The 15082-nt window shown below is 40.0% G+C and overlaps 3 protein-coding genes across 7 annotated transcripts in view; 1 reads left to right on the top strand and 2 right to left on the bottom strand.

The window, feature by feature from the left end:
* The window catches only part of LOC102779472 (glutamate receptor-interacting protein 2-like), a 32541-nt gene extending 27478 nt beyond the window's left edge, over nucleotides 1–5063 (bottom strand). For 3 of the 5 annotated variants that reach the window (XM_006796371.2, XM_006796372.2, XM_035910191.2), the window contains exon 1: nucleotides 4620–5063. In XM_006796371.2, the coding sequence (XP_006796434.2) occupies nucleotides 4620–4797 (178 nt within the window). In that variant the 5' untranslated portion in view covers nucleotides 4798–5063. Of the gene's footprint in view, nucleotides 1–2177; nucleotides 2704–4619 lie in introns of those variants that run through there. The other 2 variants (XM_006796373.3, XM_035910192.2) reach the window with 1 other exon arrangement.
* A 1616-nt stretch (nucleotides 5064–6679) lies between these two features.
* rpl32 (ribosomal protein L32) lies at nucleotides 6680–9437 on the bottom strand. The gene is made up of 4 exons (XM_006796369.3): nucleotides 9338–9437; nucleotides 8659–8759; nucleotides 8369–8550; nucleotides 6680–6845 (listed from the first exon to the last, which is right to left on the bottom strand). The coding sequence occupies exons 2-4, from the start codon at nucleotides 8752–8754 to the stop codon at nucleotides 6716–6718; spliced, it is 408 nt and encodes a 135-aa protein (XP_006796432.1). The 5' UTR covers nucleotides 8755–8759; nucleotides 9338–9437; the 3' UTR covers nucleotides 6680–6715.
* A 161-nt stretch (nucleotides 9438–9598) lies between these two features.
* Nucleotides 9599–15041, top strand: ssuh2rs1 (ssu-2 homolog, related sequence 1). Its single transcript, XM_006796370.3, has 13 exons — nucleotides 9599–9982; nucleotides 10145–10209; nucleotides 10631–10732; nucleotides 11397–11472; nucleotides 11651–11780; nucleotides 11916–11976; nucleotides 12183–12304; nucleotides 12400–12462; nucleotides 12557–12639; nucleotides 12747–12839; nucleotides 12964–13069; nucleotides 14085–14192; nucleotides 14312–15041. The coding sequence occupies exons 1-13, from the start codon at nucleotides 9960–9962 to the stop codon at nucleotides 14450–14452; spliced, it is 1173 nt and encodes a 390-aa protein (XP_006796433.1). The 5' UTR covers nucleotides 9599–9959; the 3' UTR covers nucleotides 14453–15041.
* The last annotated feature ends 41 nt before the right edge of the window (nucleotides 15042–15082 follow it).

The following is a 15082-nucleotide window of genomic DNA, read 5'->3' as shown; positions in this document are numbered from 1 at the left end:
ATCTGAACCTGAAAGCAGCCATGCATCCATGTCAGCAGTCGCAGTGATGAGGAAACTGACTTGGCATTTCGCTAATCCTGTTCATTGCGGATTAGCTTTTTCAGCTGTCCAGCACAGCGATTGAACATCACATTACAAACTTGAAAAATAGCTGTGCCAGGTCCGCACTTAGATGAGATGAGTGGAAGAGAGCATGTTGCTGCTTTTCATATGACGTGCATCAAACTGAAGTACTCACAAGCAAGAGTCTGGAATGATGACTGCGTTAGTACTGCAGAGTGGAGACACTGGTAAGAATCAGTCCTAACACATTAACTGCACAAGCTTTTCAAACCGCTGGACAGTGAAGTTAAGTATTTTTGATTGGTACATAGTTTTGGCAACGCGCAGCCCCAGATCTCTTGAAGGTAACTGAGGTGCCATACATGTTTTTAGATTTAGGGTGATTTACACTGTGTGAGAGCGTCACAATAATTACAATATTCATCTGAACAAACATCCATAAATCTGTCTACACATCATTGAGAAGGCAAACCGTGGTACTCTGCTGGGGAATCATCATAAATGTAAATTTTCCTCAGTATTAAATGTAATGAAGCCGTGGTTTTCGCTAAATCCATAAACACACTGCAAATGACACCTGCTGCTAAAAGCTCATTATGCATGCTTTTTGATGGTGCCAGATGTAAACAGTCACAAGAAAAGCAGATTTCAAGTTGTAGCCAACTTCAGGGCTCACTGAAACGTGACAATCTACAAAATGCAAGTGAGACAGAGGATAATAATAGACAAAAAAGAAATCACGTTGAACTACATATATGTACTGTATCTCGGGTGCCTATAAGAATCAAATATTCATGTATGATCTCCTCTCATTTGCTCTAGGTCAGAAATGAAAGAAGTAAGTAAGCTTTCAGGCTTCAGATTATATCAGTTTGACGATGATCTACTGACAATATATTGGTTTGACATGAAGAATGTCATTTCATTTAGTCTGACATGTCTTTTTTGTTATCTGCACAGATTTGCAAAGACTGAAGTGCTTGAAGGGCATCAAACCCACCGCTTTATCTCTGTCCACACCGAGTCACCACATCTGTCCAACTGAAGCTGAAGCCTTTGGACAGCTGAGAGGCATAGATCCTTTGTCATACCTTTACTGACCTGAAACCTTCAGGCAGCCGCGGGATACGAGAAGAAAATTCAGCCTTCACGTGGACACATCCGCATGAGTCAAAGCTTAACTAGACAAATCTCCGTCTTTCACGTTATGGCGATTTGGAGAATATGCACAAGCATAACATTGTCATTAATTTACCTCACTTCCCTGCACAAGTCCTGTGTCCAGTAGCTTTGAGGCACAAAGCACACAAAGTGAGTGACACATCGCAAACATGTTAGGCAAGGCAAAAGCCTCGTAACCACACGGACTCCTGGGGGCCCTGACGGTCCAACAGCTGTCATTGCTGTCAAAAGGCAACACTGGCTCTGGGTTACACAGACCCAACACACCGCACGTGACTGAATGCTACTGTACCATCTAGCCATCCTCCAGGCATCCTCCTTCAGCTTTGAAAAACCATCACCCACCTCAAGAGCCAGAATTAAGATTGGGATGGTGTTGATTACAACTATGAATCGTCTCAGTTCTGTTTCTTTAGAGGAAACTCTTTTTTTAAGGGTATGACTACTCCACCATCTGAAAGACATGGTGACTACAAATAAGATTCTTACTGCATAAATATTTAGGGAGTTGATTAACTTCCGAATCAATTAAGGGCACTTTTTACTATCCCAGAATGTAGGTTAAATATGTGGGCGGTACTGACTGACAATGAAATCATATCGCTATTTTCAGAGGTGAAACTTTATTTATAAACTGGGCCCTTCCAGACCCAGTTTATGCTGCTATATCTGCCCTAATTACACATGACAGGATGATATGCAGAGCTGGTGGCTGAGTCCACTGACATTTAAATCTCTCACAATCTATTACTGCTGTATTGCACGCACTGTAATGATTCCACCATCAAATTCATTTGCATTAAAGCTGAACAGATTTAAGACCGCAGGGATGTAGGCGCCTCTCAGAAGTGACCTGCTGCTGTCTTAAATCTTCTATGGCTGCACAAAATCTGTACCCTTTGACTCTGAATGTCAGAATATGTTCCTCTTACCAATGCTGTTCTTGGTGTCTCTCCTCAGACCACAGAGCATGGCTGGAGTTAAATCAGCGGAGCCACCCTCTGGAAGTAACCTTGCTGATCTTTAGTAGTGGGCAGAGAGCTGTGGTGAAAGTAGGCGACCCAAGAGACCAGGTCTCAGCTGCTTAGAAAAAACATCTTTCTTCCTTCATTCCTGTGCATCAACTCCAGCATGTCCTTAAATTTTGACACTATCCAGAAAGGTCTGGAGCTCCAAAGGGCAAATTTTGATCCTCACTACCTTCCTAAATGATTATTCTCAATGCTCGCATACATCTAAAACTACTATCTGCCAAGCTGTGCTCCCTCTATAAAATCCAAAGCAGGGAGAGAAATGGTTCGTGTCCTTTTCCTGCCATTTCGCTGCGGTCCCGTTTTTTTGCGCTATTCTTACTAATCGCTCGTCTTTTTTCCAGAGGATTTATCATGCCCTCTTCATACACTCACATGAGCTCACACACAGCCCTCTCATACAGAGCTAGAGCGTTTGCTCTCCCCTCTCTCTGTCTCCCTCTCTGCCAGAGGGGTTCAGTGAAGCAGGCACACACGATAGTCACTCCCTCCCCCTTGCCAACCCCCACACACACATAGACAGACTCTTTATCCACTTCCCACCAAGTCAAACACATCCTCAGCACACACATAGAGTACGCACGCTCAGATTAGACACGACAAAACTGCGCACACCCCACACACTCAACTCTCGGAACAATTAACACCACCTGCACATTCATTGTCAGACAGCGTCACGTTTTTCTCACATGGAGAAAAAAACGTTTTACAGAGCTTGTGTCTACACAGTGCTCTTATCTTCTCTCTCTTTCTCTCACGCACGCACACGTGCACACGCAGCATATTGGAGGAAGCATATGTTAAATTCCTGTGAAGAACAGCTGCCTGTACATCTTGCAGTTGTTGCTGCTTCTAAATATTATGCCGTCGTCAAGCACAGTCGACATTCAAACTGCAATCGTGATAATAAGTGAAATATATTCAAACGGCAGTAAAATAGGAACACGTTAAATCTGAGCAGGTTAATGAAACTGTGAAATGTGTTTCCTCTGAGGCCTGACATCTCATGTTTCACCCTTTGAGGGGTTAAAGGACCCTTTGCTAATCCTTCAGGGGCCCTCCACCCAAACACGGAGGGCCCATCACTGCACCTGTCTGGCCATTTGTCACGCACAAAAGCCTCGGCGCCTGCCACTTCCTGACCCGCGCTGCAACCACTATCAAAACAAACCCCTCCTTCAGCCTCACTGGCAGCTCCTCGAAACCTCATCAGCCTCTGTTTTTGGTTCAGTGCAGATGGTTTTTTTTTTTTTAAAAAAAGGGATAAAACCAAAATACATAAAATTCAGAAGCTCATAAAAAACATTAGACCCTTTGTTCCAAAGCGGCCTTTTGCCCACATGTGTAAAGTGATTACAAACAAACATTTCCATGTTTCTATCCGCTGTTGCGTGGAGCCTAATTAGTCAGCTGTTCCAGTGGACACAATACTCTTTGGTGTAGATGATTTCCTCTGAGACTTTTGTCCTTAATACCCCATTTACAGTGTGAGCGAGTGTAGTCTTTCAGAGCGAGACTAATTAATTTCCACCAGAATAAAGAGAATTGGGAGATGGAGCAGTCTGTTGGACTGATAAAAACCTCTGGGAACCGACTGGCAATGTTATAAAAATGGACTCTTTTACATTTGCTTTAGACGATAAATCAACATAATTGCTGTAGCATTACTGACAAGGTATTGATTAGTATAAGAGTGCCCTTTTTTTTTGTTGTGACCTTGGCATAAAAACAGAGATGTGTGATATTCAATATTTGAAGAAAAGAAAAGAAACTGGTGCAAAATATTTCGTGATCTCAACAGACATTGGTGTGTGACTGGTTTCGCTGTTCGATGCTGATCTATCTCCATTTACGTAGAGAAACCCTCACGAAAGTGCCTACATTTACTTCACATGAACATATTCCAGACAGGAGGCCGTGGAGCTTAACCTCAACATCGATCAAACTGACCACACTGCCATCTTATGGTTATCAGCTTCAGCTGCAAGTGAAAGTGTGAGGAGCGAAATGATTAAATCACTTGTCAGCCAGCACATATCAGTGTGAAGAAAAGGAGCCAGAGGAAACGCGTGTCCCGCACATCACACGCCTGCGTTCCTGTTCACCTCTAAGAATCATCATCCAAGATTTTCTTCAAGCGAATGTTCAGTTTCACAGGTCTCAAGCATGCTCACACATTTATGTTTGACAGGCCTGCAGCATAATGTACATGAATTAAAGAGTGTTGAAAGTTATATACAGAGGTAAACTTGTGTAAGTATTTTGTTGGGATTATAAGAGAAAATTCAGGATACTCCATAGAAGTCTTGGGTATCTCGTTAAATATTAAATCTCAGATTTTACCTTTTGTCCTTCCTCTGATGACACCCAGTCGACATCTGAGAGAAAAGGAGAACATCCTTCTCTTTCCTCCTGCAGACCGGCTGCCTTTCCTCAGGGAATCTGTCTGAGGGAAGGCGAAGAAGAGCTGTTTGGAAGTGAGGCGCCCTTTTCCAAACGTGACCCTTGCTGACATGTTCATTTTGTGAGCAGTGAAAGGGAAAAAATAGATTCTGTCCTCTTCCTGACACTCTCACCATCTCTCAGACGTTGCAGTGTCTGCCTGCCCTGCTGTTCTCATGTTCTCCTCTCTTTCTCTCTGGAGAACATCCAGTCCTCTAAGGTGAGTCTTCCAGGACACTCCACAAACAGGTGATGGTTTCGGAACGAGGAAATTTCAGATCCAAGATTCTGCTTGTTTTTTCCAACCATCATTGGTAACTTACTTCTACATCCTAACAGCCACAAGCTGACTGGCCAAATAAATGTTGTGTTTTTGCTTCTCTGGCAATGTCAGTTTTACGGGAACAGATGGCAGAGGGCTCAGGGCTGTGGGGCACAGCTTGTCTGCCAGAATGCAATGGAAACTTTCTCTGCAGGGAACCGGCTCTCAACATCATCAAGCAGTACACAATCTGAGCAGGCCAATTCAAGCAATGCCTTTTGATTACATTGTCGTTGCTCTATTGACACAACTTAAGTAATTACACGAGTGTGTCAGCCGAGGCTTTATCAGAACATGTTCATCCACGTTGCCAAACTGACTCTAAGCTCCAAGTTAATTGGTCCAAAACCAGTCAGCCAATACAAGTCAGGTGATAACTGTTGGCTTCCTTTGTATACAGAAGGCTTGAAAAATGTCCTTTATGGCTGAGAGAGCTTTTAGTCAGAGATAATGTCATCAAGCTTAATTTTGGATTAGGCAACACATATGAATCTTTACAGAAAGGCTTGTTATGAACTTGCTGGAGCAGGTTTAACAAATTATGTGTGCTTCTTTTACTTATATATAGCAACAGAAATCTCGAAAAGCCTAGGAGTACACCTCACAATAAAACTAAATAGCAATACAAAATGTTTAGGGTACCATTTAAACTACACTGACATGACTTTTGTTCAAGTTTAAATAACATAAAATTGTAAAAAACAAACCTTATTAAACAAACCATTAGGTTCACTTTTACATCTGTATTAGAGAAGCTTTTTAAGTACTCCTTATTTGTGTTACACTGAACTTGAGTTCATCCACTGTCTGAAAAATCCATATTGGCTTCTTTCCCTTCAGCCCAACTGTCATTTGATTGGTTATCCCTCACAAACAGAAGGTTGAACAGCAAGAGTTGACCATGTAAAGGGCATCCGTTCTCACTTACATCATGCTCAGCATAGAAAAAATGCCTGAATTGCTGAACTCAGGGTTGGCTGAAGTCTGCTCTTTGCGGTCATAAGATTACTTGTACATATATTCAGATCATCTAAATCTTTGGACACCTTAACACAAGAATCACCTGTGTCAAAAACATAATATTTATGATTTTTAATGGTTTATGAGTTTATAAATCCAGGATGTCTTTAAGAGGAGGTGGTCTTAAAACAAACATGGTACCACAGGTAACAGCAGTTTGGTCTATTTCACACTGTAATAAGAGTAATAACTGTCCATAGGTTCTGCCCTCCTCTGCTTAGAGTGCAGGTCAGTGCTTCTCTTCAGGAATCTTGCCCCTTTTGTTCTGTTCCATTCACCGACAGGGTTTGGTAAAAAAAATAAAAAAAATAATAATAATAACAATAATAATAATAATGTTGCCCAGGGAAAATGAAACCAGCTCTCTTCGGTAAGCATTTCTTATCATTTCCGGGGAAAAATAAAATAGCTCTTCCTACCACGAGTGATATTCCTTTGAATGTAAGAAACAAACCAATTTTTATTTTATAAATGCACATTTGACTAAATGTATGACCAAAATCATGGTACTAATTTTGATCTTTATAGTATTTAAATCGGTTTCATATATTCACACGAGTCTTTTGAAAAACAGCCAATTAAGTTCAAAAGTGAAAAAAAAAAAAAGATCCAGAAGCCATTTTCCATTTTTAAGTCTTTATTGTGAATAACCAGTTTATTCGTTCTCCTCACTCCTGAGCCTGGCGTTGGGGTTTGTGACCTTAATTGCCAGCTGAGCTGCCCTCTCCACAATCAGCTTCCTGTTCTTGGAGGAGACGTTGTGGGCAATCTCGGCACAGTGAGTCCTACAGAGGCACAGAATCACATTCGGTTAGTGAAAAGGTGTCTTCAAAGAAATATAAGCAACTGACATGTGAAATTTTTGTATTTATCCCAAATAAAGTAATTATAAAGAGTTTAGTCTGTCACAATGTCAAAAAGCACAAATTCAATCACAACTTTATGGACATTAGCAAGATGTCAAAATGTCAAGCATCAGGATGCAGTCTATGTTCTGGCAAAGACAACCCTCTGAAAGTTGTGCCACAATTATGTGAAAACTATGCAGCTGATCTGACCCTCATCTTTACTGACCAGACTATCATCTCTGTGGACTTATGCTTACACCTGGTTCAGAAAATAAGTTATTTTTAAAAAGAAGACATGAATGAGAAGAATCAAACTGCTCCCTTGAACCACAAACCATATGCCTAAAGTTTGTCTGTCCAATACAGCTAAGAAACTGGGGTCCACGTCCTCCCGTAGCAAACAGTCTGAGCACTATTAGGGTTCTCAACACGACCTGTCCTATGGGATCAATTATATACCTTCTGAATCAAACTAACTGCCAAAACACTGAGTAATCTCAAAAAAGATCAAGTCTCTGAAAACAAGCTAAGTGGCTTTATGATAGGTTCAAAATCTTTTTGATCCTAAAACAACAACAACAAAAAAACAACAACAACAAAACAAAAACAAATTTGGGGCTCATATAGTGGCTCAATCCTTCCAGCGTTTGGTCTCACTTGTTGAGGTTTGAGACATGTGACAAAAGTCTGCAGCTACTTCAACATACTGGAGGCAAAAATGTCATTTTAAAAGTCTTCGAGTGGCAACTGATCAGATAGGCTAAGGGTAAAGATGGGGCTTAAAAATTACAGCCCCCTGTTATTTTTCTTAGGTAGAAGGCCAAAAATTTTCAAAAGCAAAAAAACCTCTTTAGGAGGTAATACTAAACCAGCAGCAACTTTCACTAGAAAAATGCCAAGATGACTGAGAATCGAAACATCACTCACTGTTGAACTGGTCAGTGCAACTGCAAACTTTAAATATATGAAATGCTCATCATCTTTTGCACACATATCTCAGAAAAGTCATCAGCACTATAACATGATAAGTTTTACTTATTCGGGTTTCGCTGACTCAAACAGCACCTTGTGTTTATGGACAAATACCACCAAAATGCACAGGCTTCTGGTATATTAAACCAATTTCTTTACTGTACATGATCTCAACATGCATATATGCACAGTCACCGTCTTAGAGGCTTTACCTGACCAAGGAAGACTCCGTAAAATCCTTCAACATACTTTAACTACACAAAAACAATTACTCTAATGTTTCCCCGTAGCTGTCTAATTTAATATAGTGTTTGCATACTTTTAATTATAATAAACTTTTGCACAGGGTAATATTCCAAGACAAGAAGTTAATTAGACAACATTGGGGAAAAAACCTATGTATGTATTCCAATACAAGCCATTTGGTGCACCATGTCCTCTACATCTACAGCAGCAGTAATCTACATGCATGAGCATTCATAACTTACTTGTTGCTCATCAAAAGGACCTCGAGTTCCTTGACATTGTGCACCAGGAACTTCTTGAAACCAGTTGGCAGCATGAACTTGGTCTTCTTGTTGCTACCATAACCGATGTTGGGCATCAGCATCTGGCCCTTGAACCTCCTGCGGACCCTGTTGTCAATACCTCTGGGCTTACGCCAGTTTTTCTGTAGGGATATGTGAATAAACGTGTAGGTCATATAACTCACTGACATGAGTTAGTCACCGCAGGTAAACAGTCCAAAACTGATGGGCATCTATGACAGGACACTTACCGCAATCTTGACATATCGGTCAGACTGATGGCGGATGAACTTCTTGGTTCTCTTTTTGACAATCTTGGGTTTAGTGAGGGGCCTGAGGGCTGCCATGGTGACTGAGGACAAAACACATAAAAAGACAAGTTTAGCACAAACTCAACATGCCAAACCTCACTGTTGCTGCACTATATTCTGCCAATTACGAGCTAAAACAAAAGACAAGCATAGCCTTTATGTCTCAAAACATCTACTCCGAGAAGTGAGTCTCAAAGCAAACGTGCAGACCATCATTAGCTAGCGTCTACGGTAGGCTCAATGTTTAGCTAGCTAGCCAAGCCATGCTACTCTACTGTAAGGATTTCACATGAGTTTGAGGTTAAACATAAATACAATTACGTACAACTACTTTTGTTTTCTGTCACGTATTAGATTTATGAGCAGAATATATTTCTATGAGACATTTAGTACAGCAGGCCTTTGCTGAAGACTACAACTCCATTTCACGTCAATGGCGCTGCCAGCCGGTAAGTCTCTTTAGCACCAGCACTTTGCTCAATTTAAGCACATATCGCAAGACAAAACTGTAAATCGTAGCCTGTACATATATAATATATGTCAATGATTCGTGAACCATGTCAGGATGGGCGAATAATGCCCAAAATCTAGCGGATTGTTTCAGATTGTACCAACTCACCCGCCGATGTAAATCCAAAAGGGACTTCGGGGATGGCGGAAGGAAAGAAAAAGGACTTCCGTGAGCATTGCAAAGGATTATGGGTGCTGTAGTCTATAAAAAACCCCACTGCAACATGCTTTTTGACTCAACCGGATTGTCTTTGTCAAAACTGTTTTAGCTACATATTTGGACTCTGGTCGTTGTTATTATTCGTAAAGTGTTTTGATACCTTCCGGTGGTGCTCTGAGGCTTTTAGCTGTACATACACCATTATTTATAACACGCTCCCAAAACTTGGTGCGTACTTCCTGAGCGGATACTTTCTCTTTTGGGGGGAGTGTGTATGTGCTGGGGGTGGGTTTTTCTGCACTTCTGTAAACTATCAATAAAACACGGCAGTTCCTATTTTGAGAAAACCAGAAATCTTTTTTTTAATCCTGTTTGACTGCTGCAACCAGAGCTGGCAGCTGTGAAAAAGCTGGGAACGTAACGCAGGAGTGGGGCAATAAAAGGCGAATGATCAGTCTTATGTCACATGATTGATGTCTTGTGATGAAGTGACAGTGCATGGTTCTAGATCACATCTGAAGACTTTGCACGGCGTGACTTTTCTCTCGTAGCTGCCGTGAAACGCTTTGGAATGGAGCGACAGCCTTTTCTGAGGTAATGATCGCGTTATTCTGTATTTCTTTGCTTTAAACTTTAACCCAGCTCGCATTTTATTGTATTTATTAATTTTTTTGCCCCCCCCCCCCCCCCCCCCCCCCCCCCCCCACACACACACACACTCTGATTATCTTAACTTTCGTTTCCCCTTACTTGCAGTCAGCCAGGCAGAGATTATGGAATAAATAATCCCGGTTATGTACCAGCAGCTGCGGGGACGCCTGGTAAGATCTTTTACCCTCCTTGTTATTTTCTTACTCATTGATACAGATTGTTGTGATAAAAGTAATAGTTATCATCTTCCGGCTGTGGGAGTGACGTCATCGCGGCGTACAGATTAGGTGTCTGTCACTGGAGAAGTCGTATGTAGTGTAACATTAAGACTGCTGGGGGTGTAATGTCTAGCGAGATTTAAGGAAGTGAGATCAACCCCTGTCTGAAGTAGTTGGTGCGGGAAAAACAATTTCAGAGTAGACTGAGTGATGGAGTTTATTTATTTATGTATTTATTTTACAGCTTTCTTTTCCCGGTTTTCTTTTTGGTCTGGCTGTGATTCGTGAAAATGTCAGAACAGGATTGCAATTTTATACAATTTCAAAGTCTGTCTGTGGCTATGAGTGAACTGGTTCTTCTGGTTTGTTTCAGCAATGTTTGCCCCACCCGTTGCTGAGTCCATTGGCCCCACTGCTCCTCCAGCCAGCATGTTTGACAGCATGCCTGGATATGAAGGAACAGTCGCTGGGGGAGGTATGGTATGCCGGACATAGTTTGTTTGCGCCACTATGAATGTCCTATGCGGAGACTCAAATGGTTCAATAAACCATCTGAAAATGATACACCTTGTATGCTATGCTATATTTATACTTAAAAACACACTTTTCCATGAAAAATGGCTGAAAGGGAAGAAGAAAATGAATGCAGTACTCATAAATTAATATTTACTTTAGATCATGTTACAGCGTACAATCATATAACAAAAGAATTATGATGATGAGGTAACATGCATCAATAATTACAGATTTTACAAATATTTGCATTATTTACCTAGTTTTGCAAGGTTCCCAAATGCACACTATATGCTCTACTTTGGGTATACTGAAAATATGAGGTGTTAATACAATCAAATGCGTATTTTGAGATTGTAACTTCATGTCAGATTTTTCTGCAGTGTTGAAAAGTTGCCCTCAGCTTTGTAAATCTTTGCAAAGTACAAGAAAATGTCAGTATAAAAGATACCAGATCAATATTTATAAATAAAACTGCATGTTGTCAGCAGGTTTTTCAGATATGATTAATCGTAGTTTCAGACTCAGAGAAAAACTCAACTGGCCAGACTTTGAGGTCTAGCGTTAGGCTCGTCTTTTTGTTGTCTTTTTTTATTGGATGAATCTAAAAACATTTTGATTTTAAGGTGGATTTCTGCCGCCTCCCATGCCCACATTCCCAGCAGCGCAGCCTGAGCCTGCACTGGATCAACCCCAGTGGAAGTAAGACTCAAACCACTTTCTTTCACCATACTAGCTCATGATACTGCAAAACATTTTCGATGATCGGATTTTAGGAAGCAAAAAAAATCTCAGTGCCTCAGCACCCAGAAAACTGAAAATTCATATTAAAAGGGTAGACAATGTGACATACCATATCACCTTCCCTTATTACTGGCAGCATTCCCTCTATATCTGAAAACACAGCCCGGGATGCCTTACTCCTGTTTGTAAAGAGTAAATGCTGCTACAGTTCTGCACCAGCAAAGGATGGAGTGATCACTAACATGGAGGCATTCAATACATATAGGGTAAGACGAAGTAGGCTGTGTTTGGAAAAACCTGCCACAATGACAATCAAAAATAACTGTCTTTTTTTGGTTTTTAACATTATAGAACATGAATAATCATTAACAATAACCAATACAAACATTTATGTTTTTTAGTACCGCCTGGACACTTTCAATGAATCCAGATCTACAGAGTGGAGTCACGAACCATACACAGGTACAATGCTGTTTAAATAAGTGTCCTTTTTTAATGTTAAAAAATAGAATTACTCTTAAGTCTGAAGTAACGTTATGAATTTCATGTCAGACAAACAGTCCAATAGTCAAAGATGTAGATCTGCTTATCAGCATGTTACAATGAGCAAAATTCCATTAGCTTTCAGCTGTCAGCTAGCTATTTAGGATACATTTTATTTGTACCAGGTCAGACGGTGGATGCCTATGCCCAACAACCTCCAGGGCCTTGGGATATTCCTGCTAAAACCCCCCAATTTTTTTTGGATGACAAACAATTTATTAAAGTTCCCTACACATCATCTGTGAAGGTAAGCTGTGAAAAAACATGTTAAAAATAACTACTTTTACTTTAAAAAAAAATGTTTTGTTTATTTTTATCTCACGATAAACATTGCATTCACAGCCCTGCCATAATTGTTTGGGAATTGGCCGAAAACCATGCAAAGACTGTGCCGGAGCTGGTAACGTAAGTATTTTGCACGGGCCTCAGGAGAAAAAAGGATAAATGATAAAGTTCCTAAAAGCCTTTTGTTTTTCTTTTACTTTTTTCCTCCTAACAGAAAGTTTGCTGGGTGTGTAATGGATCTTGTTATCGTCACGGGAATGATAGGTGCACCCACTGCAGTGGCAGAGGAAGAGAAAAGTAAGCATAAACCACAGATTTCTTATTTTTAGGGTCAAACAGGGTCATGTATAATGAATCAAATTTTTGCTTTTTTGTGCAGCATACTGATAGTTGTTCTTTTACAGTTGCAGTTCCTGTCATGGGCAAGGATCGAGGCAGTGTGACGTATGCAATGGAAAACAACAGCTCCTGGTTTACATCAAGCTCACTGTGAAATGGTGCACATTGATAAAAATTACTTAACTAGCTTAGCCAGCGCAATAGTCTCTTAATAAGATGAATCTCATTCATATACAATGTAAAGCTGCTATAATAGAAGACTGAATTTCATCTTGCTTCCAGGACTAACAACTCTGATGCCTTTGTTGTGGAACAGTTGAGTGGAATTCGGGTGGAAAACCTTAGCAAGGTGTCTGGCAAGGAGCTCTTCAGAGACACCCAATACATGGTATTCTATCTATGATGATATTACTATCCATACTTGGATACGCCGTGAGAAAATAATTGAAAATAGATCATTATATATTTGTAACTAAAGAAGGAAACCACAAAACTTTTGAAACAATGTGCTTTGGGCAGAACACACTAAAGAGAGATGTTTGACTGTAATGCACAACACAGTTTTTGAGAAAACCAAACACAGCATATCAGCTTAAACACTTCATACCAACTGTTAAGCACTGTGGTGGAGTGTTGATAATTTAGGCTTCTTCTACAGTAATAGGACCCGGGCACCTTGCAGTCATTGATGCGTCCGTATAGTACAGTCACATGTGAGGAAATCTGACAGCTAAAGCACAGGGAAAATTGGCTCACGCGACAGGAAAATGATCTCAAGCCCAGCAGCAAATCTACAACAGAAAGCCTGAAAAAGGAAAAAAGTTTTGCAATGGCCCAGTCAATATCCAGACCTCAACCTGACTAATATGCTGTGGCAGGACTTTAAAAGAGCTGTGCATAAACAAATGACCAAAAAAATTCAATAAACTGAAGCAACATTATAAAGCAACAAAGTGAGAGACTGATAGCAGAAAATGATTACTTCAAGTTATTGCTGCTAAGAGTTGCTCTACAACATACTGAATCATGGGCTGTACTTAGTTTTTCCCAGGACTCCATATAGCCATGTGAAAACATTCACATGTTTCTATGCAGTCCTGTCCTGAAATTTGACATGACTGAATATTTGGAGCACGTGTATCTTTAATCACATTATTATTGTCAGTAATGTTGCAAGAAGAGATAATAATAATAATAATAATAATAATAATAATAATAATAATAATGGATTGGATTTATATAGCGTTTTTCAAGGCACCCAAAGCGCTTTACAATGCCACTATTCACTTTCGCATTCGCAGCAAATAAAATCTGCTGGAGCTATTTAACAATTGGTCAGTGCAGTTTAAATAGTCACATTAACTCAGTGCTTAACTTAAATTCACTGTGAACACCCTTTGTAGGTATATCCACTTTCAGGATTCCCTGACACTACGGTGGTGAGTGCTTCTCAGCGCCTTGTCAGTGAGCACCAAGGAAAGTACATGCAGACATCACGCATTCTACAGCAGGTATTTTTCGTCAATATTATATTAAAAAACATTTGTTTATCTATTATCTAATGACTTGGTTAGTTAAAGAATAATTTAGCAGAATGCACCCTACTCATATTTTCTTTCTCTGTCTGCAGCGTCAAACCATAGAGCTGATCCCCATCACCAAGGTCACGTACACCTGGAAAGGAAAATCATGCATCTACTTTGTTTATGGAAACGAATTCCAAGTTGACGCAGATGACTACCCTGCCACCTGTTGCTGTACTGTAATGTAAACACAAGCTGGGCATATCAGAGCCTTTTACTCTTACTAATTAAACCACTAAAAAGGAGATCATATTTACATACTTATGGTTCTATTTTGTTGATTTAAAAGGGAGCTGTGTGACATATGGGCAAAGATGACATTATCAAAGTTTGATGTAATAAGGCATTTAAGGAGGCATTGAATGTATCATCTCACATATTAGTGGAACTGAAAAGGCTTGTCTATTTTTCGTGTTGCATGTAATGTCAAAGGTAAGGGATAGCGATTGTTATGTTTTTGTTTTACATGCAATTTTAATGTATTCACAGTGTAAACTCTAATGATATGTTATATGACTGTTTATGTTAACTGAATCCTTTTGAATTTTCTTTGCAACATGATAGTAGTGATTTTTTCCCCCCCATTATCAATAAAATCAAATTTATGATACCGTCTATTTGTATTTTTTAAAGCAGGGTCATTGTTAATTTAGAAATATATATTTTTAACACAATCAATTTCCGGTTGCCGAAGTATGTTTTTTATTTTATTTTATTATGTATGATTGTGTAATATTTGTTTTGAAAAAGCTCTGATTAAAAATATTTCGTAATGTTTTGCTGCGTGGTTGATTTCGTCATTACTAGTCGCCGGTCGG

The sequence above is a fragment of the Neolamprologus brichardi genome, chromosome 20 (assembly GCF_056152115.1).
Source record: "Neolamprologus brichardi isolate AB-2024 chromosome 20, ASM5615211v1, whole genome shotgun sequence".
Lineage (NCBI taxonomy): Eukaryota > Metazoa > Chordata > Actinopteri > Cichliformes > Cichlidae > Neolamprologus > Neolamprologus brichardi.
Note: the sequence above shows the minus strand (reverse complement) of the source record. Positions and strands in the feature narration are given on the sequence as shown.